General features: G+C 45.9%; 1 protein-coding gene across 3 annotated transcripts in view; it reads right to left on the reverse strand.

The window, feature by feature from the left end:
* LOC129852688 (KH domain-containing RNA-binding protein QKI-like) overlaps positions 1–27506 on the reverse strand; it is a 103584-nt gene that overhangs the window by 15124 nt on the left and 60954 nt on the right. For all 3 annotated transcript variants that reach the window (XM_055918304.1, XM_055918295.1, XM_055918292.1), the window contains exon 4: positions 25377–25520. In XM_055918304.1, the coding sequence (XP_055774279.1) occupies positions 25377–25520 (144 nt within the window). The remainder of the gene's footprint in view (positions 1–25376; positions 25521–27506) is intronic.

Consider the following 27506-nt stretch of genomic DNA (forward strand, 5'->3'; position numbering starts at 1 on the left):
CCCCACCAGCCTCCTCCTCTAGTTCTGTCCTTGAGTGGTACTGTTATGTTCAATTCTCTTTGAGTAGCAGCGTAGCATCGATATAATGTTTGTGTGTGTGTGTGTGTGTGTGTGTGTGTGTGTGTGTGTGTGTGTGTGTGTGTGTGTGTGCGTTTTTGGGAGTGTTTAAGGACAATACAGTGTCATCCTCTGCACATTCCTCTCCGATTATACGGTAGGGAGGTGTGGAAGCTTTTCGATCTTGGACAATGGACACCAATGGATGACTCTTGGTATGTTTGGTTTCTAGTCTGCCTTCAGCTTGTAGTTGCTGGCCTGGGCCAGTGAGTGGTGCTGTGTTGTCACTCATATCAGTGAGTCCAGTAGGGCTCTCTTAACATCTCCACTGTTACAGTCTGTATACTGCTGTTATGTGGTTCTGGTCAGGGATGCACGTGTGAGAGTCTGCTGACCGTGATTGCTTGGCCCTCTACTTTAGCTGTCAGTGTCAATGGCAGTAGTCCACGAGTCATGTTCTCACATTAACCTATGTGTGTCTCTTCTTAAATCTCCCAGCTAGGAATATCACAGGAGGTTGCTGGCACCTTAATTTGGGAGAACGGGCTCGTGGTAATGACTGGGGCGGAATCTGTGGAATGGTTTCAAACACATCAAACACATGGTCGCTTTCGCTCTTCTCTACCTCCCCCTCTGCCGTGACAGTGTTGCCGTGGGCCCTTCCCGCTCCCACAGCTAAACGCTGCCAAGCGCAGACACAAAAAGGGCCACTCTCTGTCTCTCTCTGCACAACTCACACAGTAGCACAATTCAGCAGCCGGCCACAGACACTGGAGCGTGTGTTTTTCAGTGTGTGTGTGTGTGTGTGTGTGTTTGTGTCTTAAACAAATGTATTGTGTGCGCGAGTGCGAGTACCCATTTGTGTTTACATGGGTTCTATTTCCAGGTGGCGCTAAGGAGGGGCAAGTGTCGAACGCACGCTAGTATGCAATTTCGTCGCTGTGAAAACTGGCGCACTGGCTTACGCCAGGTTCTGCAATTGACCTGTCCAACATCAGCAGGCTCGCGCTGAGTTGGGAGAGGTGGCCATAGAGGTGGGGTCTTTTAAAAACAAGCACAAAAGTGACAATTTCATGCAGCGCTAATGGGAAGTTCTAGAAGACTCATCCAAAGCAGGTGTTATCAGTAACACAGTTGGTAGTGGAATGGATTTTGGGTGCAGAAGAGGAGCTTATGCAGCCATGACGCATAGTGCCCATGGAAGGAGAGATGTGCCTTTTGTACTAGTGAATCTCGTATTTAGAACCCCCCCCCCCCATTTTGTTTAATTTGATTAAAACCGAATCATAGTCTACCCTCCCCTTAGTCTTGTTTATCCTGGCCATTGTCCAAGTAGCCTATGAATAAAGGGGTTTTAAATAGTCTACTGAGAGTGACTTGAAATATTGGAGTTTTTCTTGCCCTCATGGTTTTTCATTATTCACAATTCACATACCTGCCTACTTCATTTCTCTTGTTCAAGTAGGCTAATCCATCCCCATTTTCAAAGAGCGCCCCTCGTCGGATTACCAAAGACTCGCTCCTCTAAACTATTCAGTCCTCTAATAATTCCATATCAACTGCACATTTTCTGGAGAATGTGCCTCGCACAAAGGCAACGATACAATTGACAGGAGCCTAGTATTTTGTGTAGACGTGCGAATGTTATGCGTAAAGACATTTAGGCCCGAATGTGCACATAGTGCCATCGAACGAGAGAAGTGACTTATGATATCATGCTTCTGACCCCGTCCTATTTCGAAATGTTGTTGTTGTTTAAAAAAAAAACGAAAAAAAACAGATTGTTTGTTTTTCGTTTCATTTGATTAAAAACCAAGCCTCCCCTCCACTCAATGTTTTCTTTTGTTTTTGTCCTGCCCAATGCATTTCTCAAATTGTGTTTGGCTCGTGAGACTGCTTTGAAACAAATATGAATCACCAAAGCTTTATTAAAAGATCAAGTTTGAGAGCAGCAACACAGTGAGCGGACATCCCCTTTTTACGATTATTGTTGCCAACTCCAGTTATTATTTTGGATGTGTGTAAAAGCCACCATAATCCACCTTAATAGTATATACCCACAGGGAGAAAATATGGTGCCTGTAACTGTATTAAGACAAAGCCTATTTAAAACAAGTTGTTTCATTTTGATTCAAATGATTCACTCTCTTTTTAAGTCTTATCAATAGTGAATTGAATCTTGTTTATTGACAATGTTTGGCATGTCCTTGGCTCAGACATGGCAGACATTATGCAATATACAGTAGGCCTAGCCCCTATATCAGTGTGAATACTATGTTTAACAATAGAGTGCCATTCAGAAAGTATTCGGACCCCTTGACTTCTTCCACATTTTGTTACGTCACAGCCTTATTCTGAAATGGATTAAATAAATACAATTCCTCAACAATCTACACACAATACCCCATAATTACAAAGCAAAAAAAAGTTTTTTATAAATTTTTGCAAATGTATTAAAAATAAAAACATAAATACCTATTTTACATAACTATTCAGACCCTTTGCTATGAGACTCGAAATTGATCTCAGGTTCATCCTGTTTCCAATGATCATCCTTGAGATCCTTTTTTCAACTTGATTGGAGTCCACCTGTGGTAAATTCAATTCATTAGACATGATTTGGAAAGGCACACACCTGTATATATTAGGACCCATAGTTGACAGTGCATGTCAGGGCAAAAACCAAGCCATGAGGTCGAAGGAATTGTCCGTAGAGCTCTGAGATAGGATTTCGTCGAGGCACAGATCTGGGGAAGGGTACCAAAAAATGTCTGCAGCATTGAAGGTCTCCAAGAACACAGTAACCTCCATCATTCTTAAATGGAACCACCAAGACTCTTCCTAGAGCTGGCTGCCTGGCCAAACTGAGCAATCGGGGGAGAAGGGCCTTGGTCAGGGACGTGACCAAGAACCCGATGGTCACTCTGACAGAGCTCTAGAGTTCTTCTGTGGAGATTGGAGAACCTTCAAGAAGGACAACCATCTCTGCAGCACTCCACCAATTAGGCCTTTATTGTAGAGTGGCCATACGGAAGCCACTCCTCAGTAAAAGGCACATGATAGCTAGCTTGGAGTTTGCCAAAGGTCACCTAAATAATCTCAGACCATGAGAAACAAGATTCTCTGGTCTGATGAAACCAAAACGGAACTCTTTGGTCTGAATGACAATCGTCACGTCTGGAGGAAACCTGGCACCATCCCTACGGTGAAGCATGGTGGTGGTAGCATTGTTTGGGGATGTCTTTCAGCAGCAGGGACTGGAAGACTAGTCAGGATAGAGGCAAAGATGAACAGAGCAAAGTACAGCGAGATGAAAACCTGCTGCAGAGTGCTCAGGACCTCAGACTGGGGTGAAGGTTCACCTTCCAACAGGACAACAACCCTAAGCACACAGCCAAGACAATGCTGTAGTGGCTTCGGGACAAGTCTCTGAATGTCCTTGAGTGGCCCAGCCAGAGCCCGTACTTGAACCTGATCGAACATCTCTGGAGAGACCTGAAAATAGCTGTGCAGCAATGCTCTGCATTCAACCTGACAGAGCTTGAGAGGATCTGTGGAGAATAATGGGAGAAACTCCCCAAATACAGGCGTGACAAGCCTGTGCTGCAACAAATACTGAGTAAAGGGTCTGAATACTTATGTAAATGTGATATTTCAGCTTTTTATTTATAATACATTTGTACAAATTAAAATAAACTGTTTTCGCTTTGTCATTATGGGATATTGTATTTACATTAATGAGGGGGAAAAAAACAATTTATACATTTTAGAATGAGGCTGTAACGCAACAAAATGTGGAAAAAGTCAAGGGGTCTGAATACTTTCGGAGTGCACTGTATTTCCATATTGAAGCCATACAATTAGGCTTCTTACAATGTTGACTGCAAACATGTTCAACATATTTAGCAAAGATGGGCTAGGCCTACATATGCACTAACATTCAAATTGGATGGGCTAGGCCTACATGCGGACTAACATTCAAATTGGAGTTGATGACAACGCAATACCTACAATAGCGTAAATAAACAACTTGAAGCCACCAAACATTTTGCTATGGAGCATATTCTCATTGGCCAGTGAGGGGTCAAGCCTTGACACACCTACAACTTGTTTATTCATCAAAACCCAGCCCTTTCACGCCACCCGCCAGCCACTGTGCCCATAATTCCGGTTGTGAAATTATACAAAAATAGTTCTGACACACCATTGTGTTAGGTTTGCTAAAATAGAACCCAATGTATGTGTGTGTGTATGTGTGTTTTTGTGTGTGTTTAGATGTGTGCTTTTACAGTTCACACTTGCTTAGTTTCTGGTAACTTGCAGCAAACATCAATAAGGTCGATTCCAGCCAAATCCAATTGCTCCAGACGATAAACCCTTTTAATCTGCTTCTTGGTTTTTCATTATTCTTTCCTATCTGTCCCTATCGGGCACCTGCAGCGAGCCTACAGTTTGGAGTGCTATGTATTACAGAATTTGACGGGAGTTTAGAACCCATGAATTCAGCGGCAGTTAATCCATGACCATGCTAACATGCCTAGCCGTGCAACAGCGTGCGCCTAGCAGTTAACTCTTAACCCCTTTCAACAGATCCCTCAAGTCTTTGATTTTTCCTCTTTAGTTAAGACCGATTTATGCAGATGCCATTTCCATTAGACTTGGTCCTCGTCGGCTGTTTGGAGTGGTGAATGCACGGTCAAATGTGATCCAGTCTACATTGGGAAAAAGCATGTGGGGAAAAAGGAAATAGATGATGCAGAGAAGATTCAATCATCATGCCTTGTTCTGATGTTTAAAGAGAGATACAACTCTCGCTTGTCATGCATCACTGAGCCTTAATTCCCGGTTTAGTGGAGGGAACATTGCAAATGGTGTACTGTGTGTGCTTCACGGTCAAAGCTCCCCAGACGACTAACTCTATCTCCATATCTACTGAACAGAACACAACGACAAGATGAAAAACCCAGTAGAAAAGATGTCATTTCACATCCATTGAGATATTAGTAGAGCAAATGCCAATGCAGACGGACTGCTATCTCTCTCTCTCTGTGTGTGTGTCACGGTAAATACAATCTTGTCATCCTGTACCCAATCAGAATGACTCATTAGATGTAATCGGGGAAGTGAGTGAAGAGAATGAACGCTCTCAGATTTGCAGGTTTGATTTTCCTTTGTCTACGTGTCGGCCATTTATTTCCCTCCCACTGCTGTGAGTTGTTGAGCTGTTGATGTGATGAGCAGAAGACCTGTCTGTCTGTCTGTCTGTCTGTGCGTGCGTGTCCAGTGGCACAGCCCGCTTTGGGAGCCTTCTCAGGTCACGCCGTGTGGAAATGTTTTTTATGTCAGTTTGCATAAAGAGGAATTATTCCGCTGCTATTCAGGCTGGGGTCACTATGACCTTTGGAGCACAATGACTGCCAGCCAGCCTACCCCATTTCCATCACAGCCTGTCAGACTGAAGCTCTCTCTCTCTTCTCTCTCTCTCTCTCTCTCTCTCTCTCTCTCTCTCTCTCTCTCTCTCTCTCTCTCTCTCTCTCTCTCTCTCTCTCTCTCTCTCTCTCTCTCTCTCTCTCTCTCTCTCACACTCTCTCTCTCTCACACTCTCTCTCTCTCACACTCTCTCTCTCTTACACTTTTTCTTTTTGCTTTGTCTATCTCTGTCTCTGATCTCTGTCTCTAACTTTGGACTTAAATATGATCAGGAAACACCTATCGCTTTCTCATATTTTACAGAACAAATTCCGATAAACATTTACGGTCGAAATTCTCATTCAATTGCGGCTCTTGTCCTCTGTATATTTCTGGTAAATGACATGAAACAAATGCAAAGTAGAGTGACGACGGTAATAAAACCGATTAACACAAATTAACCGATTTGGTAAAAGTGAGTCTGGAGTGACCATTACAACATTACAGCAGGTTTTACAATGTAACTCCCCCTCTCAAGGGCAAGGGCGAGGGCCTGCGCCTGTCAACTCAGACAGCCCCTCCAATTGGCTGTTTAGGAGGAGGACGGGCAGGGTCGCGCTCTAATTGGCTGGAGTGGGACACGGAGAAGGACAGGGGTGGATGTGGAAAACAGACGCCTCTCTCTCTTTCTCTCTCCCCCCTCTCTTTCTCTCCAGAAACACATCCCACTCCCACCGAGTACAGCTGCCATCTCTGAACATCGCCCCTCTACTCCCCCTCTCTTCCCTCCTCGGTCCTGGCAGCCAGCCACGGCGTCGCCTCATCCACTCATGCCTTTCCTGTCTCTCCACAACCACGCGGACGCTGACCAGTTTCCCAACAACCAGTTTCTCCCCCAAACTTTCAATCCAGCTACGACCCATCTCGACTTGCACCAGAGCCACTTGCACCGGAGCCAAGAGAGGGGAAAGAACTACAGCTAATGAGATCAGCCATTTGAGAGGCTCTGACGAGGGAAAGTTTGGCCCGGGGAGTTTAGTTAACTGCAAGCCAGAGCTTTTCCTTCCAAAGACACAGTCCCCATTAATTACAGTGCAGCTGTAGACAGGCAGGAGTGCAGAGCTGAACATCACACAGCACTACGCCCCGCCCTTTCCTTTCAGCTGAGACAGAGGCAGGACACAGAGATGCTGCTGATCAGTACAGAGAAAACATTCTGTGGAAAAGCCTCGTTTCCTGTTCGTTTTAGCACACGCGCACACACGCACACGCGCACACACACACACACACACACACACACACACACACACACACACACACACACACACACACACACACACACACACACACACACACACACACACACACACACACACACACACACACACACACACACACACACACACACACACACACACACACACACACACACAGAGAGAGAGGGATAAAGACTCATGTAAGCCTCAGCATTACAGCTTCATCAGTGTAATTGGCTCTTAATCCAATATATATGTTAATTAGAGTTGTAGCACCCCTTTTAATTGGCCTAGCTGGCTAATTAGATGAACACTCGTTAAAATGCACAGCGCAAACACCGTCCATGTTTACCCACCAACGAGACCAGAGGCCATGGTAGCAAAGGCTATATTTACCCTATTCAGCATGTGTAGGATCTTTGACTTCAGATCCTACACATGCTGACGCGTCAGAGAGAATAGGGGGCCTTCAAGAGTCAACAAGTCGTTACACAACTTAGTGCAACTCAATGTCCAAACACCAATAAGAGGTTTGATTATGTAAGGCTCAAACAGCATACCCTGGCCGTCTCTCCTTTGTCTCCGGGTTCGCACAATGAGGAGAGATGAGGAGGGTACAATGAGACCACGGGGTTATTCTGAGAACAGTCCAGGGCTGGGTGGGGAAAAAGTGTTTCCTGGTTGGGAAATAGGTGTGTGTGTGTGTGTGTGTGTGTGTGTGTGTGTGTGTGTGTGTGTGTGTGTGTGTATGTGCGTGCCTTTAAATTACACATTTTGTTTCCTCTACCACAAAAAGAGTATTGGCAATGACATGTGTTTGCATATGTACATGCACCTGCGTAGTGTGTACTCACTGATGAATACTAGCTAAGTATATTTGTCCAACTGTGTGTGGGTCTATGTGTACTGTGTATGGTAACTAGCCACCGTGTGCTTTCTCACGCACACATTCTCAAAACTGGGTGAGAATTCAAAGTCATGGTAGGTCACGGGAAGTAAACGGGAGGGGGAGGGGGGGGGGAACTTAAGGAAGCCTTCAGCATCTCGCCTGATAATCTTTGAGAGTTCCCTGCGCTGCTCCAGGCGCATGGAGCTTTCATGTTAATTGGCTTTGGCAAAAGAGAGAGGGAGGGAGGGAGGGAGCGGAGTAGTGGTGTCCCCAGTGCATGAGGTTACTGTGTGTGATCTCTGCAATGTTAATAGGCTGCTCTGATAGAATGCTTAGACATGACTGCATCACGGCCAGACACTTGTCCCGGAGAAAGAATGTAGGACGGGCTAGTGTTGTGACTAACACGATTTGATCAAGGTTAATACCGTATTAGCAGAATCGGTCAATATCAGTACATCAGTTGTATGGCTTATAATGCACATCGTTAGCAGGTTACATGTGTGACTACACGTGAAGGTTGAATTGAACTAAGGGTAACATAGCAAAGACTGTATGATTGAGGCTTTTTGCATGAGTTGCTGTTAGTGACGCACCGATATGACATTTTTGGCCGATACCGATATCCAATATTTACCTTTCCCAAAAAAACTGATACCGATAACCGATTTTTAAATGTTAGCGCCTTTTAAGCATTGTAGTACAGTTGAATAGTTAACTTCTTCAGGCTGCAGGGTGAATATTGAAAAAAATGGAAAATATGCTCACATTTTCAAACGGCCTCTTAAGAAATTTTTGATATTCCAATATGCATATATTTACTTTTATTGGATAGAAAACAGTCTATAGTTTCTAAAAACGTTTGAATTATTGCTCTAAGTTGAACAGAACTATTTTTACAGCCCATTTCCTATCCAGAATTGAGATTTCCAAAATGCGATGTCTCTCTTTAAGACCTTGTCTATAAAAGGTCATTACACTTAGGACCGTAGAAACACGTCACACGCATTCATCTGGGTGTAATGCGGAAGTGAGAATTGAAAGGAGTCGAATATCTCGTCCATGGACTGAATACCACACCTTCTTGTGAGACCTGCGCGGTTAAAAAAAATTTCCGGGCGCGAAGCAGAGTTTGGAGTCGGCTCCTGGAAGAAGCTCGATAAAGCTGAATATGATCTCTTGCTACGATATTATTTGATACATGTCACAAAATCATCCTAAAGTATGTTTTTTCAATATACTTTAATTATATTATTGCAATTTATTCTGGACTTTAGACGTGATGTTTTGGAAGAATTTTTTGAAGACAGAAAGATTAGCGCCGCACAGCCGTGGTGCTTGCTAACCAAAGAGGGAAATATTTCGTTCTGGAATCCAACTAAAGACTGTACTGGACATTGGACCCCGTTACAACATTCTGATGGAATATCAACAAAGATAAGGACCCAATTTGGGATGCTTTTTCATATATCTGTCGAACTGTTCTATGCTAACTGTGCTAACTGTGCTACGCTAGCGCTTGACTAGAATCAATGCTGCTGTATGCTAGCTTATGTTGTTAGCTAATATAACGATATATTGTGTTTTCGCTGTAAAACACTTCAAAAATCGGAAATATTGGCTCTATTCACACGATATCTGTCTTTCATTAGCTATCCACCATATGTTTTTCTGAAATGTTTTATGAGGTGTAATTAGTAGTTGACGTTGGTGTCTGTATTTTCTCTGGCTACTCCCGTCTGATTTCAGACTGTAGCTATGCTGTAGCATTTATGGTAGCATCAATGTAAAACTGATTTATAGCTAAAATATGCACATTTTATGAACAAAACATAGATTTATTGTGTAACATGTTATATGACTGTCATCTGAGGTAGTTTTTTCTGGGTTCTTTAGGTTGGTTTTAGGTTATTTCGGTTGGCTTGTGCATGCTACTTGAATCATAATTCATACATCATAATCATAATCATACGTGTCTGTCCACTTTTGTATTTGGTGGTGAGCTAACATAAATATATGTGGTGTTTTCTCTGTAAAACATTTAAAAAATCGGACATGTTGGCTGGATTGACAAGATGTTTATCTTTCAAATGCTGTATTGGACTTGTTAATGTGTGAAAGTTAAATATTTAAAAAAAATAGATTTTGAATTTCGCGCCCTGCAGCTGTTGTCATTTTCGTTCCGTCATCGGGTTTGCAGCCCAAACAGGTTAACACACACACACATGGACGCAGCGGTCTAAGGCACTGCATCTCTGTGCAAGAGGCGTTACTACAGTCCCTGGTTCGAATCCAGGCTGTATGACATCCGGACGTGATTGGGAGTCCCATAGGGCGGCGCACAATTGGCCCAGGATCGTCCGGGTTTGGCCGGGGTAGGCCGTCATTGTAAATAAGAATTTGTTCAATAATGTGTAACTCCGGTAGGGCAACATCTGAAAAATAGCACCTACTTGGTAGTGTGTACCGGGGCTCGTGGTGTCATTACGTCATCTACCTACGTTAAATAGGTATGCAGGTCAGCTATGACATCGGTTTTCCACATCAGCTTTAAACTAGACATCGGGCAGACGCCGATGTTGGCATTTTTAGCTAATATCGGCCGATTCCGATATGCTCACCGATATATCGTGCATCACTAGTTGCTGTATAAACACAAGCCTGAAATATGATACAGTTCGATGGATAGTAGCTCTATCTAACACGTGTGTAGTGATCCGTATTACTATTAGTGCAATTACAGTGATAAGGTTGATTATTACGGTAATGTTGTTATTAAGGTTAGTTATCCTCTAAAATAGGAAAGTATTAATGTGGCCCCTTTCCCTCCCACAAGTCTGAAAGAATAACCCTGGTGCTATAGGTCACTGAAATGGGACCGCTAGCCTTCCTACTTCTCCTTGTCCCTAAGGTGAGAAGGATTTATACACAAATACAGTAATGGAAGGGATGTTATGACTTGAACTACATGATTTGGGTGACGAGCAAAGAGCAGTGACACAAACGGAGAGAGTGATCTCCATTCCTGGGCACATTAGGAATGGATGGTGCATGAAAACTTTCCGAGGTTTCATTTAGTTATGCCTGCAAGCCACACAGCTAGAATCTGCACACATACACACACAGACACAGACACAGACACAGACACAGACACAGACACAGACACAGACACAGACACACAGACACACAGACACACAGACACACAGACACACACACACACACAGACACACAGACACACACACACACACACACACACACACACACACACACACACACACACACACACACACACACACACACACACACACACACACACACACACGCACACACGCACCCCTACGATCAAAGGCACACAGTGGGTTACTCCACCATGCAGGGCACCTCTTCCTACCAGAATACAGATCAAATCAGGAGGGGAGCATAAACTCATTAAATATACAGCTTTGAAAAGGATGGACATTTCACAAACGCAAGCAGTCTCCCTTTAAACTCAGTTGAGTGTTTGGAGTGGCAGAGACGGGCGGGCTCGCTCTCTCTACAGTGGCTTGTTTTCCCACCATTGGCACAAACTGGGGTTTACATGCCAGTTAAACAGCGGGCAGGGCGGGCATCACCCTGCCGCGGTGCCCCAGCGCCCTTATCTCCCTTTAGAAGACATTACTCAGCTTTCACGACACACTCAAAGACCGCCACAGCGATGTCACTTCCTCCCCGATCTGTCTGCCTGTTTCTCTGTGCCCGTACCTCAGAGATACATACGGCGGGGAAAAGAGTCTCTCTCCACATCTCAACGTTCTCTAATCTTCCAAAAGAGGCCAACTTACAGGCCCGCTGCCTGTCTTCCTTTATGAAAAATAGATTTGAGGATTTTTTTCGTGTAAAAAATGTATGTCCTTGTCCATTATTCATCTTACAGGCTGTATTCTAATTGTTGGTCTGGCGGTGGATTGGAATTGCTATCCGCTCTCAAAAAAGGGTCTTATCTCCATCATTGTCAGAGCCAAACAATCTGGATTGTAATAGTGAAGAAGCGCATTGATGTAGAGATTTTTGTGAGAATACTCTGGTGGAAATACCTCTTGTGGAGGTGATATTTCACTGCATGTAGCTACAGTATGTTTTGCATTCAGAGGGATACATTGATCATGATCAACGTTCATTGAGTGTGTCTCAGTGTCACGCCCTGGCCATAGAGAGGCTTTTATTCTCTATTTTGGTTAGGCCAAGGTGTGACTAGGGTGGGCATTCTAGTTTCTTTATTTCTATTTCTATGTTTTGGCCGGGTATGGTTCTCAATCAGGGACAGCTGTCTATCGTTGTCTCTGATTGGGAATCATACGTAGGCAGCCTGTTTTGCCACCTTAGTTGTGGGTAGTTGTCTGTGTTAGTGGCCTGTATAGCCCTAGTCAGCTTCAGGTTAGTTTTTGTTGTTTCTTGTTTCTGTTGGCGACATTCAAAATAAAAAGAAATGTACGCTCACCACGCTGCACCTTGGTCCGGTCATTTCCACCCTGACGACGATCGTGACACCCAGAGACCCTGGGTTCGGCATGAGAGCTTTTAGGCAACAGTGAAAGGCTTCTGTGCATAGGGTCAATGTAGAAGTGTTTAGCTCATAATGATCAAGTCCTTGGAAAAATAGTCTTCCAAATGACTTAACATGTCAATTGGATAGACCTCTAACAAAAACGCACGGAAGTCAAATAATTCATTCTTACTTGATTTGCAAAACATTTCTGAAAGCCACTGCAGGGTGCTGTACGATCTGTTCCATTTCAGTCTTCAATAAACACCGCTGCCATCCTTTCTCACACACAAAGACATCGGTGCCTTTTTTTTTAACAAAGGTCTGTAATAGCATTGAAGTCAAGTGTGCCATTACACAGTAACAGCCCTGCATGTGGGAAATGAGATGCTTTCGTGACAGAAGCAGGCCTTTATTTCAGAGGTGACATTTCATTTCACGCATGCCTCAGGGTGGCAGGCAGGCAGGCAGGCAGGCAGGCAGGCAGGCAGGCAGGCAGGCAGGCAGGCAGGCAGGCAGGCAGGCAGGCAGGCAGGCAGCTATCTGGTGAAATGCTACATCTAAGCGAAACAGCACTGCAGAGCTAGATTCATTTTTCGGTCTGTCCGTCTACTCTCAAAACACCGCGCAGGTTTCCATTGACCCAGGTTGATTCCACAAGAGTAATGTCACAATAAAAGATATTCTGACATGTGTAATGGAAGCGGCAGATACAGGAGACATTTTCTAAAGATCGACAAAAAAATTGTATCGGTTCGACAGGGCTGGATTCTTCTTTATTGCAAGACATGATGATGAAAACGGTGTTTTTCAAATAAATGATGTATGTGGGGCATGTGATGTAACCATAAAGCTCCACTCCACATTTCGTTCTAAACGCTTACTGCTTGCAAAATCCAAATGTTCAACTATAAAATGATGTTTCTTTGCAGGACAAGGATTGTCCTGACTTTCAAGAATGTCTGAGTTGCTTCTAATTTGCTTTCTGGTTTCACTGTCCAATAAGGGCGGCAGGTAGCCTAGTGGTTAGAGTGCTGGGCCAGTAACCGAAAGGTTGCTAGATCGGATCCCCGAGCTGACAAGGTAAACATCGGTCATTCTGCCCCTGAACAAGGCAGTTAACCCACTGCTCCTAGTCATTATCAATAAGAACTTGTTCTTAACTGACTTGCATAGGTAAAAATATATATCTAAAGGGGTGTAAGTTTTACCGTGGCGATACATAGAATTGAGAAGGAGAATTCATAGAATATGTCAAATATTATTAGTATTAGTTAGCCATTCTATCCATGCTGGCTTTCGCGGGCTACCTCAGACATGAAACAGATTGGTGGGACTGCATACAGGCTGTCGCCAAATTTATAATTCATGAATGTGCAATTTGCCTAAATGGTCAGTGGACACTGTCGGTTTTTGCGGAACAAATATATATATATATAACAAATATATATATCTTCTAGGTGTGACGTCATCACGTCCAGCTGTTTCTACCGACACAAGATCGCTAAATGGAAACGCACAACTGTCGCATCTATTTTCTAAGTAAATGTCAACAACAACAAAAAAGGATCCCTCACTACCAGAGGGGAGGAGACGGAGGAGGAAAAGGAGGGGGAGAAATACGCAATGGGGTGAGGATGGAGACGGACAGCTTGTTTCCCAGAGCTTGGGGGGTCCTTGCTGTCTGAAAACGGGCAGTCCGTGAGGAATTCAAGCCTCTCTATTTACAGTCACATGGCTCGGGCTCTTTTGAAGGCCCCGGGACGAGGGCCACTCAACAGGTTGCCACGGAGATGCATTTTCTACCCCCTTTCACCAGAGTCCTTGATTTTTCGGCCTGATCTTCAATGTAAAGGAGGGGAGGAGAGAGGGAGGGAGAGAGAGAGAAAGAGGGAGAGAGAGAGAGAGAGAGGGAGAGAGAGAGAGAGAGAGAGAGAGGGAGCTGCTGGGTGCGTTCCCAAACATGGCTGTTTACCCAGGACAGGGTGGGTTTTCCACTGTATTGATTCAGCGAGACATACTCAACTCTCCAAAATGATTTAACAGAGAGGGAAAGAGAGGGGGACAGAATGTGCGCCTTTGTTTCCCAGAGAGAATGAGAATGAACGTGAATGAAAGGAAAAGTGAGTGAGTGAGTGACAGCGAGAGAGAGAAAACGAGAGAATGTCAGTCTGTGAGAGAAAAAGGGAATGAGAGTGAATGGAAATGAAAGTGAGTGAGTGAGTGAGTGAATATGCGTGTGTGTGTGACAGAAAGACACGGAGAGACAGTGAGAGAGATGAGAGAGATGAGAGAGATGAGAGAGATGAACTCTGTCTATTTAGGAGCCCAAAGTAAAGCAGGGAAGGGAAGGGGAGAGGAGAGCCCCACAGAGAGCATTATCCAGCCCCACAGGAGAAGAAAGCCCAGCTCAGGATTTCTACACTCCAGTTGTAAACAAAAGCTCTTTTGATGGTCTTTCAGCCTCAAAGACCTAGATGACTACTCAATCATGTGACCAGAGAAGAGGTCCCTGTTGTTCACACATACAAGCACCAGAGCCACGCACACACGCAAACACACTGACACACTCACACGCTCACACATCTTTAGACTGCAGATCAATCACATGCATAAACTTACTGTACACCTACATGCGTGAATGAAGGCATACACAAACGCACACAGACACCACCCAACCACCCACAACCTACCCCCACCCCAAACACACACAGCAACCAAGTCTCAGGCACATCTGAACTCTATTCAGCAGGGCTGGCCCGCCCTCCTGGGTCCTGGGCTGGTCCGCCCTCCTGGGTCCTGGGCTGGTCCGCCCTCCTGGGTCCTGGGCTGGCCCGCTCTCCTGGGTCCTGGGCTGGCCCGCCCTCCTGGGTCCTGGGCTGGCCCGCCCTCCTGGGTCCTGGGCTGGCCCGCCCTCCTGGGTCCTGGGCTGGCCCGCCCTCCTGGGTCCTGGGCTGGCCCGCCCTCCTGGGTCCTGGGCTGGCCCGCCCTCCTGGGTCCTGGGCTGGCCCGCCCTCCTGGGTCCTGGGCTGGCCCGCTCTCCTGGGTCCTGGGCTGGCCCGCCCTCCTGGGTCCTGTGCTGGCCCGCCCTCCTGGGTCCTGTGCTGGCCCGCCCTCCTGGGTCCTGGGCTGGCCCGCCCTCCTGGGTCCTGTGCTGGCCCGCCCTCCTGGGTCCTGTGCTGGCCCGCCCTCCTGGGTCCTATGCTGGCCCGCCCTCCTGGGTCCTGTGCTGGCCCGCCCTCCTGGGTCCTGGGCTGGCCCGCCCTCCTGGGTCCTGGGCTGGCCCGCTCTCCTGGGTCGTGGGCCGAGGCTCTGCACTCTCAGTAACCGTGAGCAGCAGGAAAACATGTCATGCAAGAGAGGGTCTATTGTGCTGCAGATGGAACAGATGGGAACTCCCACAAACCAGTGGGCTTTTGTTCAGTCATTCTGCACCGCTCTCTCTCTTCACACATACTATAACAAGAGCCCAAATACCTCTGCTTCCCTCTGCTTCCTTTGCCTCTCTCACCGAACACATGGCTGATTCTCCCTTGTACATTCAATTGATTTGAATCAAGTTCCCAACCCCCTAAGGATGTGCGGGAATTGCAGATGCATATCCAGCCACCTTTAAAGTATCTGTTAGTGAGAGTGTATTTAATCCTGTCTACAATGTGTCAGCTGTCTGTGACTAACCCCCATGGAATGGAACATGCTGGGAAATCCCTCCGCTGGAAACTTGCAGATGCAGACTCAAATTCACAAGTGGCCAGGGCCTTGGACCGATGCACCCAGCATCCTAGATTCTCAGCAGCACTCAAGGCCTTTTCAAGAGAACACGTGTGTATAGATGTGTGTGTGTATGTGTGTGTGTGTGTGTGCAGGCGCAAGATTACAGTTTATGAACAGAGTGGTGTATGTGAGTTTCAAAACGAGTGTGACAGAGTGAGAGTGTGAAACGGAGAGCGAGTGAGACAAAGGGAGAAGACGTGGGGGGAAGAAAAAGGCGACAAAACCAAGAAATGGTGCGAAGCGCTCAGTGTTTCCCTCGAGACAAAAAAAGTGTTTAATAAAAACTGTCAAGTGTAGATACAGTATTCCTCCTCGGCTAAGAGCTAAGGAGGTGACATGACTGACAGGCTGGGCTTGGCAGCAGGAGGTCTGAGTCCCAGACATAGTGTGTGTGTTTGCTCAAACACTATACTTGCACAGCTGGTCAAGCCTATGGGGAGGGACACACACACACACACACACACACACACACACACACACACACACACACACACACACACACACACACACACACACACACACACACACACACACACACACACACACACACACACACACACCACCCCACAGACACACACCATTTGAATTCCACTTTATCTTTGGGCCCTGACAATTAGAGCCTGTCTCTATCTGTCAGAGTGGTAGGGGCCAGGAGCCATTGCGGGGCCCCGCTGATAGACAGGACTTTAATTAAAGCTGGTCCCCTCAGCACCCGACGGTTTAGGCTCTGAATATGCTGTGCTCCTGCTGCTACTACTGGGGATGCACAGGGAGAGACAGGCAGCAGAGAGAGCCTCCACTCCTATCTGTGACAACATTATCCAGTCCCTCCAGGATTTAGCAATTCCACAAAACCCTTTTTTTTTGGCGTGCAAAATCAACAATTGCCTGCATATTATACGAGGGCTTGCAAATTTGACCAATCCCCGCACTATTACCGCATACAACAATCAAATCACTGCAATATTACTGGATAAAAAACTGTCTGACCACCGCACTACAAAAAGAGGCCTCGCAATTTGAACCAATCAACGTACTTCAAAAAATTGCAATCCTGCAGGGACTGATTACAGCAGGTGGCGGAAGATGGCAGAGTTTGCTGTTGGCATGAGTGCTTTTAATACCTGTGATGTCGACTTTTTTCTTATCTGGCGCACACACACACACAGCCTAGTGCTGAAGTTGCACTTCCTCCCATTTACTGTCCGGGGAATTGAGCATGCGAGTCTTTGTGGTTTCGCTGGTTTAAGGGAGGCGGTTTAGGGGTTAAATGCATGAAAGTGATGGGGATGATTCACATGGTTACGGTCAGTGTAGAAGGTTAATGCAACCAGTGGACAGATAGAGGGGTCTGACAGGCTGGAGGACACAGTCCAAAGACACAATGTCCCTACACATCATATGAAGGCACTTTCTGAGTATATGGTGCGTTTAGATCGGAGCTTTCTCTCTCCAGAGAATTGGAGGCAAAGACTTTCGAGGAATATCTTAATTGCAACAATCTGTTGCAGATGAGTAAGTCAGAACGTTGAGCATACGCACACACACACACACACACACGCACACGCACGCATACGCACACACAGACACACACACACACACGATTATGTCTCCCTCATTTTGTATGACTCCGTGGCAAACTGCAGAGGGAGTGGTACTGGCATAACCACACAGTGGACTGGTCTTACTCATGCTACAATGCTAGTGCTGATAATTACCCTTACCACCGGTGCTAGTCACTGAATGCTGCAAGCACACACGGACTACTACTGATAATGATGATGATGATGATGATGATGTTCTCAGCATAGAGATGTTCTATTATGGCTCTCAGCAGGTGATGTGATTTCAAGCTATTTGGAGGGGAAAGGGAAATGGTAGAGGGGAGAGAGGGGCTGAGGGAAGAGGAGACGGGGAAGGGGAGAGAGGGGCTGAGGGGATAGAAAACGGGGAAGGGGAGAGAGGGGCTAAGGGAAGAGGAGACGGGGAAGGGGAGAGAGGGGCTAAGGGAAGAGGAGACGGGGAAGGGGAGAGAGGGGCTAAGGGAAGAGGAGACGGGGAAGAGGGGAGAGGGGTTGAGGGAAGAGGAGACAGGGAAGGGGAGAGAGGGGCTGAGGGAAGGGGAGACGGGGAAGGGGAGAGAGGGGCCGAGGGAAGAGGAGACGGGGAAGGGCAGAGAGGGGCCGAGGGAAGAGGAGACAGGGAAGGGGAGAGAGGGGCTGAGGGAAGAAGAGACGGGGAAGAGGGGCTGAGGGAAGAGGAGACGGGGAAGGGGAGAGAGGGGCTGAGGGAAGAGGAGACAGGGAAGAGGGGAGAGGGGCTGAGGGAAGAGGAGACAGGGAAGGGGGGAGAGGGGCTGAGGGAAGAAGAGACGGGGAAGAGGGGCTGAGGGAAGGTTAGACGGGGAAGGGGAGAGAGGGGCTGAGGGAAGAGGAGACAGGGAAGGGGAGAGAGGGGCTGAGGGAAGAGGAGACGGGGTAGGGGAGAGAGGGGCTGAGGGAAGAGGAGACGGGGAAGGGGGGAGAGGGGTTGAGGGAAGAGGAGACAGGGAAGAGGGGAGAGGGGCTGAGGGAAGAGGAGACAGGGAAGGGGGGAGAGGGGCTGAGGGAAGAAGAGACGGGGAAGAGGGGCTGAGGGAAGAGGAGACGGGGAAGAGGGGCTGAGGGAAGAGGAGACAGGGAAGAGGGGAGAGGGGCTGAGGGAAGAGGAGACGGGGAAGAGGGGAGAGGGGCTGAGGGAAGAGGAGACAGGGAAGGGGGGAGAGGGGTTGAGGGAAGAGGAGACAGGGAAGAGGGGAGAGGGGCTGAGGGAAGAGGAGACAGGGAAGGGGGGAGAGGGGCTGAGGGAAGAAGAGACGGGGAAGAGGGGCTGAGGGAAGAGGAGACGGGGAAGAGGGGCTGAGGGAAGAGGAGACAGGGAAGAGGGGCTGAGGGAAGAGGAGACAGGGAAGGGGGGAGAGGGGCTGAGGGAAGAAGAGACGGGGAAGAGGGGCTGAGGGAAGAGGAGACGGGGAAGGGGAGAGAGGGGCTGAGGGAAGAGGAGACAGGGAAGAGGGGAGAGGGGCTGAGGGAAGAGGAGACAGGGAAGGGGGGAGAGGGGCTGAGGGAAGAAGAGACGGGGAAGAGGGGCTGAGGGAAGAGGAGACGGGGAAGGGGAGAGAGGGGCTGAGGGAAGAGGAGACAGGGAAGAGGGGAGAGGGGCTGAGGGAAGAGGAGACAGGGAAGGGGGGAGAGGGGTTGAGGGAAGAGGAGAAGGGGAAGGGGGGTTAGGGGCTTGAGGAGAGCGGAGAGGAGAGGGTAGAGGAGAAAGTGGAGGGTAGAGATACCATCAGGCGGGTGGGGTGGGCTTCGGAACCGTGGGGGCAACAGAGACCGTGGTTTTACAGTGGTTTTACCTTTAGGATGCTGGTATCTCTACTCTGATAGCCAGAACACTAATGTCTGTTGTGGTGGAAGCCTGGGGCCAGATGGAGATGACATTTCTATTGGAGGTGGTCAGAGGGCTGCCAGGATCTATGTTTTAGTCCGGATGTTGAAGTTCGTTTACTGCACTTCTATACAATTTAAAAACTCTAAAACGCTATATTTGGAAAAAAAAAACATCCCACACTGGCTTTGAAGTGTTATAATATCTGATATCTTGCCCTTTTAACACACAAACACAAGCACGCGGGCATAAGCACCCAAGCACACACGCACATATCCACGCAAACACACACTTACGCACACACACACGCAAACAAGCCTAAGCGAGATTTTGTCACTGGCAAATCATTTTTGGACGGGCGGGCAAACCACTTGACGGTGGAGAGAAAAACGTCACCTTTTCAAGTTAATTTCCCGCAATTCTACACATGTTACGATGACATCTGAGTGAGGGTGACTAACAAAAAAAAAATCAGTGGAGGACCCCTGGAGGTCAGGGCCCCTGTATTCCCGGTCGGTAATTCAGCCATGATTACTACACGTTTAGATAGTAGGCTAGACTAACTAGACTAATTTACCAATCTAAAAAATGTTTGCTGACAAGGCCTGATTGAGCGACTGTCAGTGAGTGACATTTAACAAGAGGGGAAACTGCTGATGCACTGCCAAGTCTCGTAAATTGCAACTTGTGTATTCTACTATTCTAATTCTCAACAGTAAATTGAGATCCCGAATAATCGGTATATACACAGTACCAGTCAAAAGTTTGGACACACCTACTCATTCCAGGGTTTTTCTTTATGTGTACAATTTTCTACATTGTAGAATAATAGTGAAGACAACTATGAAATAACACATATGGAATCATGCAGTAAGAAAAAAAGTGTAAAAAAAAAAAATCTACATATATTTTATATTTGAGATTCTGTATTTGAGATTCTCTAAATAGCCACCCTTTGCCTTGATGACAGCTTTGCACACTCTTGGCGTTCTCTCAACCAGCTTCATGAGGTAGTCACCTGGAATGAATTTCAATAACATGTGTACCTTCTCAAAAGTTCATTTGTAAGCAAAGAGAAACGACAGTTCATCATTACTTTAAGATATGAAGGTCAGTCAATACGGAACATTTCATGAACTTTGAAATTTTCTTCAAGAGCAGTTGCAAAAACCATCAAGCACTATGATGAAACTGGCTCTCATGAGGACCGCCACAGGAATGGAAGACCCAAAGTTACCTCTGCTGCAGAGGATAAGTTCATTTGAGTTACCAGCCTCAGAAATTGCAGCCCAAATAAATGCTTCAAAGAGTTTAAGTAACAGACACATCTCAACATCAACTGTTCAGAGGAGACTGCGTGAATCATGCCTGCATGGTCGAATTGCTGCAAAGAAACCACTACTAAAGGACACCAATAATAAGAAGAGACCTGCTTGGGCCAAGAAACACGAGCAATGGACATTAGACTGGTGAAAATCTGTCCTTTGGTCTGATGTGTTCATATTGGAGATGTTTGGTTCCAACCGGGTGTGGGGGTGCTTTGCTGGTGACACGGTTTGTGATTTATTAAGAATTCAAGGCACACTTAACCAGCATGGCTACCACAGCATTCTGCAGCGATACTCCATCCCATCTGGTTTGGGCTTGGGACTATCATTTGTTTTTCAACAGGACAATGACCCAACAAACCTCCAGACTGTGTAAGGGCTATTTGACCAAGAAGGAGAGTGATGGAGTGCTGCATCAGATGACCTGGCCTTCACAATCCCCCGACTTCAACCCAATTGAGATGGTTTGGGATGAGTTGGACCGCAGAGTGAAGGAAAAGCAGCCAACAAGTGCTCTGCATATGTGGGAACTCCTTCAAGACTGTTGGACAAGTATTCCAGGTGAAGCTGGTTGAGAGAATACCAAGAGTGTGCAAAGCTGTTATCAAGGTAAAGGGTGGCTATTTGAAGAATCTCAAATATAAAATATATTTTGATTTGTTTCACACTTTTTTGGTTACTACATGATTTCATATGTGTAATTTCATAGTTTTGATGTCTTCACTATTGTTCTACAATGTAGAAAATGGTACAAATAAAGAAAAACCGGTGAATGAGTAGGCGTTCTAAAACTTTTGACCGGTAGTGTATATATTTTTTAAATTACAGATGTATGGATCTCGGTGTCCACATATGTAGCTACGACCTTGGCAGTTGTCATGACAGCCCAGTAAGATGGAGTCGTAGCTTTATTTCTGCAGTACTAAGGCAAAGCAGCAGATATGCCACATCACTTCACAGTCTTTAAAAACAGCCATTTTCAACAAACTAGACTAGACAATAAAAATCTAAGTAATGAAAAAGTTAAAATAATACTTTTCATTGTCGTCACCCCCCTCCCTTTTTGAACACTGCTGCAACTCGCTGTTTATTATCTATGCATAGTCACTTCACCTCCACCTACATGTACAAATTACCTCAACTAACCTGTACCCCCGCACACTGACTCGGTACCGGTATCCCGTGTATATAGCCTCGTTATTGTTATTTTATTGTGTTACTTTTTATTATTACTTTTTATTATAGTCTACTTGGTAAATATTTTCTTAACTCTTCTTGAACTGCACTGTTGGTTAAGGGCTTGTAAGTAAGCATTTCACGGTAAAGTCTACACTTGTTGTATTCGCGGCACGTGACAAATAAAGTTCGATTTGATTTGACTTTGAAGAAAAAAAATGAAATACATTGGCCATCAAGCAAACTTCTTATCCTTTACAGTGCTTGAAAGGTTTCTGTACTTGAGGGAAAAAAATCAAAAATGTTGTGGTTTGAAAACTTTCAAACACAAACTTAAAAAAACTCTAAAACACACTCTCACTCTCTGGTGTGTGATGATGATCTCCTAATCTGTCCCTCATTTGCAGTGAGTGATTCATTTCCTCCAAATCAGCCCTGCTTCCAACTACAGTTGAGGTCGGAAGTTTACATACACCTTAGCCAAATACATTGAAACTCAGTTTTTCACAATTCCTGACATTTAATCCTAGTAAAAATTCTCTGTCTTAGGTCAGTCAGGATCACCACTTTATTTTAAAAATGTGAAATGTCAGAATAATAGTAGAGAGAATTAATTATTTCAGCTTTTATTTCTTTCATCACATTCCCAGTGGGTCAGAAGTTTACGTACACTATATTAGTATTTGGTAGCATTGCCTTTAAATTGTTTAACTTGAGTCAAACGTTTCAGGTAGCCTTCCACAAGCTTCCCACAATAAGTTGGGTGAATTTTGGCCATTTCCTCCTGACAGAGCTGGTGTAACTGAGTCAGGTTTGTAGGCCTCCTTGCTCGCACACGCTTTTTCAGTTCTGTCCACAAATTTTCTATAGGATTGAGGTCAGGGCTTTGTGATGGCCACTCCAATACCTTGACTTTGTTGTCCTTAAGCCATTTTAACACAACTTTGTAAGCATGCTTGGGATCATTGTCCACTTCGAAAGACCCATTTGCAACCAAGCTTTAACTTCCTGACTGATGTCTTGAGATGTTGCTTCAATATATCCACATAATTTCCCACCTCATGATGCCATCTATTTTGTGAAGTGCACCAGTCCCTCCTGCAGCAAAGCAACCCCACAACATGATGCAGCCACCACCGTGCTTCACAGTTGGGATGGTGTTCTTTGGCTTGCAAGCCTCCCCCTTTTTCCTCCAAACATAACAATGGTCATTATGGCCAAACAGTTCTATTTTTGTTTCATCAGACCAGCGGACATTCCTCCAAAAAGTACAATCTTTGTCTCCATGTGCAGTTGCAAACCGTAGTCTGGCTTTTTTATGGCGGTTTTGGACTCATTTCCTACAACATCTTCACAAGGTCCTTTGCGGTTGTTCTGGGATTGATTTGCACTTTTCGCACCAAAGTGCGTTCATCTCTAGGAGACAGAACGCTTCTCCTTCCTGAGTGGTATGATGGCTGTGTGGTCCCATGGTGTTTATACTTGCGTACAATTGTTTGTACAGATGAACGTAGTACCTTCAGGCTTTTGGAAATTGCTCCCAAGGATGAACCAGACTTGTGGAGGTCTACAATTATTTTTTGGCTGATTTCTTGGCCGATTTCTTTCGATTTTCCCATGATGTCAAGCAAAGAGGCACTGAGTTTGAAGGTAGGCCTTGAAATACATCCACAGGTACACCTCCAATTGACTCAAATGAAGGCACAGTCAACTTAGTGTATGTAAACTTCTGACCCACTGGAATTGTGATACAGTGAGTTATAAGTGAAATAATCTGTCTGTAAACAATTGTTGAAAAAATTACGTAGATGTCCTAAACGACTTGCCAAAACTACAGTTTGTTAACAAGAAATTTGTGGAGTGGTTGAAAAAACGAGTTTTAATGACTCCAACCTAAGTGTATGTAAACTTCCGACTTCAACTGTAACTAAAGTTTGTAACCTCTGCCTGCTCATTACAGCTCCGACCAACAGTAATTACAACATTGCTCGCTCCCTCGCGCACACGCACGCACACACACACACACACACACACACACACACACACACACACACACACACACACACACACACACACACACACACACACACACACACACACACACACACACACACACACACACACACACACACACACACACACAGGTCCCCCAGATGCCTGGCCTCGCTCGTCTTGTGTTCTTCATTAATTTTTGAGTGGTTATTTGATGATCGAGGACAGCTACACTGGCCATGCTCTCTGTGTTAGCAGCCTGTCAGGATCTGTGTACGACAGCTTTCATAACCCAGAGAGCACCCATGACCCGATAGGGGCCAGCCAGCCGGCCAATCACATGATCTTACGGAGGTCCTCCAATGTCATGCTCTCCTAAACGGACTCCTGAGAGACACAGACAGGAAACCACTGTTCATTTACAAGAAACACCAACAGGTGGGTTTGAGGACTCTGTGTATGAACTGGCCTGGCTAGTTGCTATGTATTGATACATTCAACTAAGCATACTGTAGGCTGCCACACATTCAGCATTGGTCATTCGTCTACCGTGGGGAGGGTCTCAGAGAAGGACACATGCAATATGATACAACGATTCCTCCAAGAGTGAATGTACAGGCTGACTAATTCATCCATGATCTTCTTTCAACACTATCTAATCATCGTTCAATCCCTCTGCCAATGACACAGATTTACTTCAACCAGCAGTCATTTGGGCAGTCTGACAAAAAAAAAGCAAGTTGGTATCCTATAAGTAGCCATGCTTGAACCAACTGAAATAGTCTCTGCTCTAGTGAGATGGCAGACCGAGACGATTACCCCATCCTACAGGCTCCTTCCTAAACTTCCCCTTTTCGCCAATGGAGAGTCTCACTTCCTATTTCAGGGGACAAAAAAAAAGGAAATGAAAGGGAGAACGTGTGGATCAGCAACAAAAAAACGTACCATTCCTCATTATCTCTCTCTCATTCTCCCTCTCTTTCCTCTTTCTTTCTCGCACACACTCGCGCACACACTCGCGCACACACAAACAAATGAACATGATCGAAAGAGCAATATCTTCGGTATTGATTTCTCTGTAAAAGAAACCGATGTATGTTTACACGTGGCTTATTGATTTGAGGATATGCTGTTTGTCATGTACAGTATCTGTAGTCACTGACATATAGCTGACTGCTTGCATGTACAATCAGCCGTGCAATTACTTTTGAGCTGATTCTATAAAGCTCAGCACATTTAATGGAAATAGTAAGCTATTAAGCTATAAATATGAAACAACATTTCACCGCAAGTGTGATGACCATCTTTTCACGCGCATTACGGCACATGACTCTGTTAGCACAGAAATGTGGTCTGGAGCGAACTAACACCAATCCGTTTTTAACCACCTGATGTTTGCTTCCTAAATATATGAACACTTATGACATCAATCTAAGGTCTTTAAATAAAAACACGTCTGATTGGGGGACATCTCTGAGAGCTTCCTCTCAGCCCTGCGTCACGGGCCCTCAGCAACAGGAAGTGACACGTGGCTACTGACTCACCGCAGGCACCAGTAGTTTGTTGACCTCCTCCACGGCCCTCTTCAGCTTGATCTCGGCGCGGTTCTGTGCGTCCTCCACCGTGATCAGGACATGCAGGTCCTCGTTGAGGTGCTCCCAGTTGGGCTTGCCACGGTTCTGCTCTTCCTGGGGGGGGGGGGGAATGGAGGAATAGAGTTCAAAACTAGTCCAGACAGAGGCTGTACTTCATGGGCCGGTTTCCCAGACACAGATTAAATCTAATCCAGGACTAACAGCTTCTCAATGGAGAAGAGCTTTTTAGTCCAGGACTAGGTTTAGGGAATCAGACTGTGTCTGGGAATCAAATCAAATCAAATTGTATTTGTCACACACACCGAATACAACCTTACAGTGAAATGCTTACTTACAAGCCCTTAACCAACAACGCAGTTTTAAGACAAAATACGTGCCAAGTAAAAAATAGATAAGTAAAACATTTGAAAATGTAAAAAACGAATAATTAAAGAGCAATAGTAAAATAACAAGCGAGGCTATATACAGGGGGTACCGGTACAGAGTCAATGTGCGGGGGTACAGGTTAGTCGAGGTAATTGAGGTAATATGTACATGTCGGTAGAAACAGGCCCCATATATGTTTTGATGGGGATCAAGGGTCAAATATGATCAATGATCAATGATTTATGTCAATATGCATGTATGGGCAATTTACCCACTCCAAAATATCCTATGATAATAAACAAATACATCTCCATAGGTATGGTTTTCATGACATGTACCACTGCCCGAAGAGTTCTAGAAATCCCAAAGTATATCCTCCATGTCAGGAGGCATGTAAGATCCACGGACTCGTTGAACTCCCCACATTCTTCACGAGACTTCACTGAGAGTGGAACGGTTTCCCTCTTTTTCCTTTATTCAATAGAGCTAATCTGTTCAAAACGAGGCAAAAATAGCCAGCGTTACCGCAGTGGCTCCACGTGACAGACTAATAAAAGGACTGTCTGGTTCAAACCATAGGTTCAACTGGAGACAGCCAGGAAGTTGGTGGCAACGTCACTGGTGGCTTTTACTCTCGATCATTTCCCCTCTTTACTCTACGGACCTGCAGCACTGCTGAGTCTCAGGGCTCGGCGCAATAGAACTCAAATTGTTGTATCAAACGCAGCGGCTCCTTTCCTCTGGTGAAGGAAAACCACATCATCGTTTTAGCTGTAGTAAAAAACTACTACCATAAATACTAGGTAGACCCCCCCCCCCCCCCAACATAAATATGCTTCCAGCTTTTAAAATAAGAAGTGCGTGTGAGTGGGGGGGTTCATTGAATTCCAGCCTCAATATTAGCATAAAATGTCACAATACAACTCCGACATTTCCTTCTCTGCTTCCTCGCCAGCCCAACACTCCAGAACAAACAACAACCGCCAGTTACCGAACGAAGGACAAAAAAACACGGTAAACAAACAAAAACACGGCGTATCCGAAAAAGACTCCACTTTGATCTGCCTAAATCCATGACAACGCAGCGGAAGACAGGACACACAGTACATGACATCAAAGGTGGCGTTCCTATACAAAGAAGGCTTGTATACCTAACCCAGAGAGAGAGAGAGAGAGGGAGAGAGAGAGAGAGGGGGAGAGAGAGAGGGGGGGAGAGAGAGAGAGGGGGGGGGGGGGAGAGAGGGAGGGGGAGAGAGAGAGAGAGAGGGGGAGAGAGAAAGAGAGAGAGAGCGAGGGGGAGGGAGAGAGAGGGAGAGAGAGAGGGGGAGAGAGAGAGAGAGAGTGAGAGAGAGGGGGGGAAAGAGAGATAGAGAGGGGAGGGAGAGAGAGGGAAAGAGAGATAGAGACAGAGAGAGAGAAAAACGTTAACTTCTAAAACTACCTAAAAGGAAGCGATTCCCAAACCTTCCATAACAAAACCATCATCTACAGAGAAATTAACCTGGAGAAGAGTCCCCTAAGCAAGCTGGTCCTGGGGCTCTGTTCACAAACACAAACAGACCACACAGAGCCCCAGGACAGCAACACAATTAAACCCAACCAAATCATGAGAAAACACACTGGAAAGAATTTACAAAAAACCCCAGAGCAAACTAGAATGCTATTTGGCACTAAACAGAGAGTACACAGTGGCAGAATACTTGACCACTATGA

This window comes from Salvelinus fontinalis, chromosome 1, assembly GCF_029448725.1.
Source record: "Salvelinus fontinalis isolate EN_2023a chromosome 1, ASM2944872v1, whole genome shotgun sequence".
In the NCBI taxonomy this organism is placed as follows: Eukaryota; Metazoa; Chordata; class Actinopteri; order Salmoniformes; family Salmonidae; genus Salvelinus; species Salvelinus fontinalis.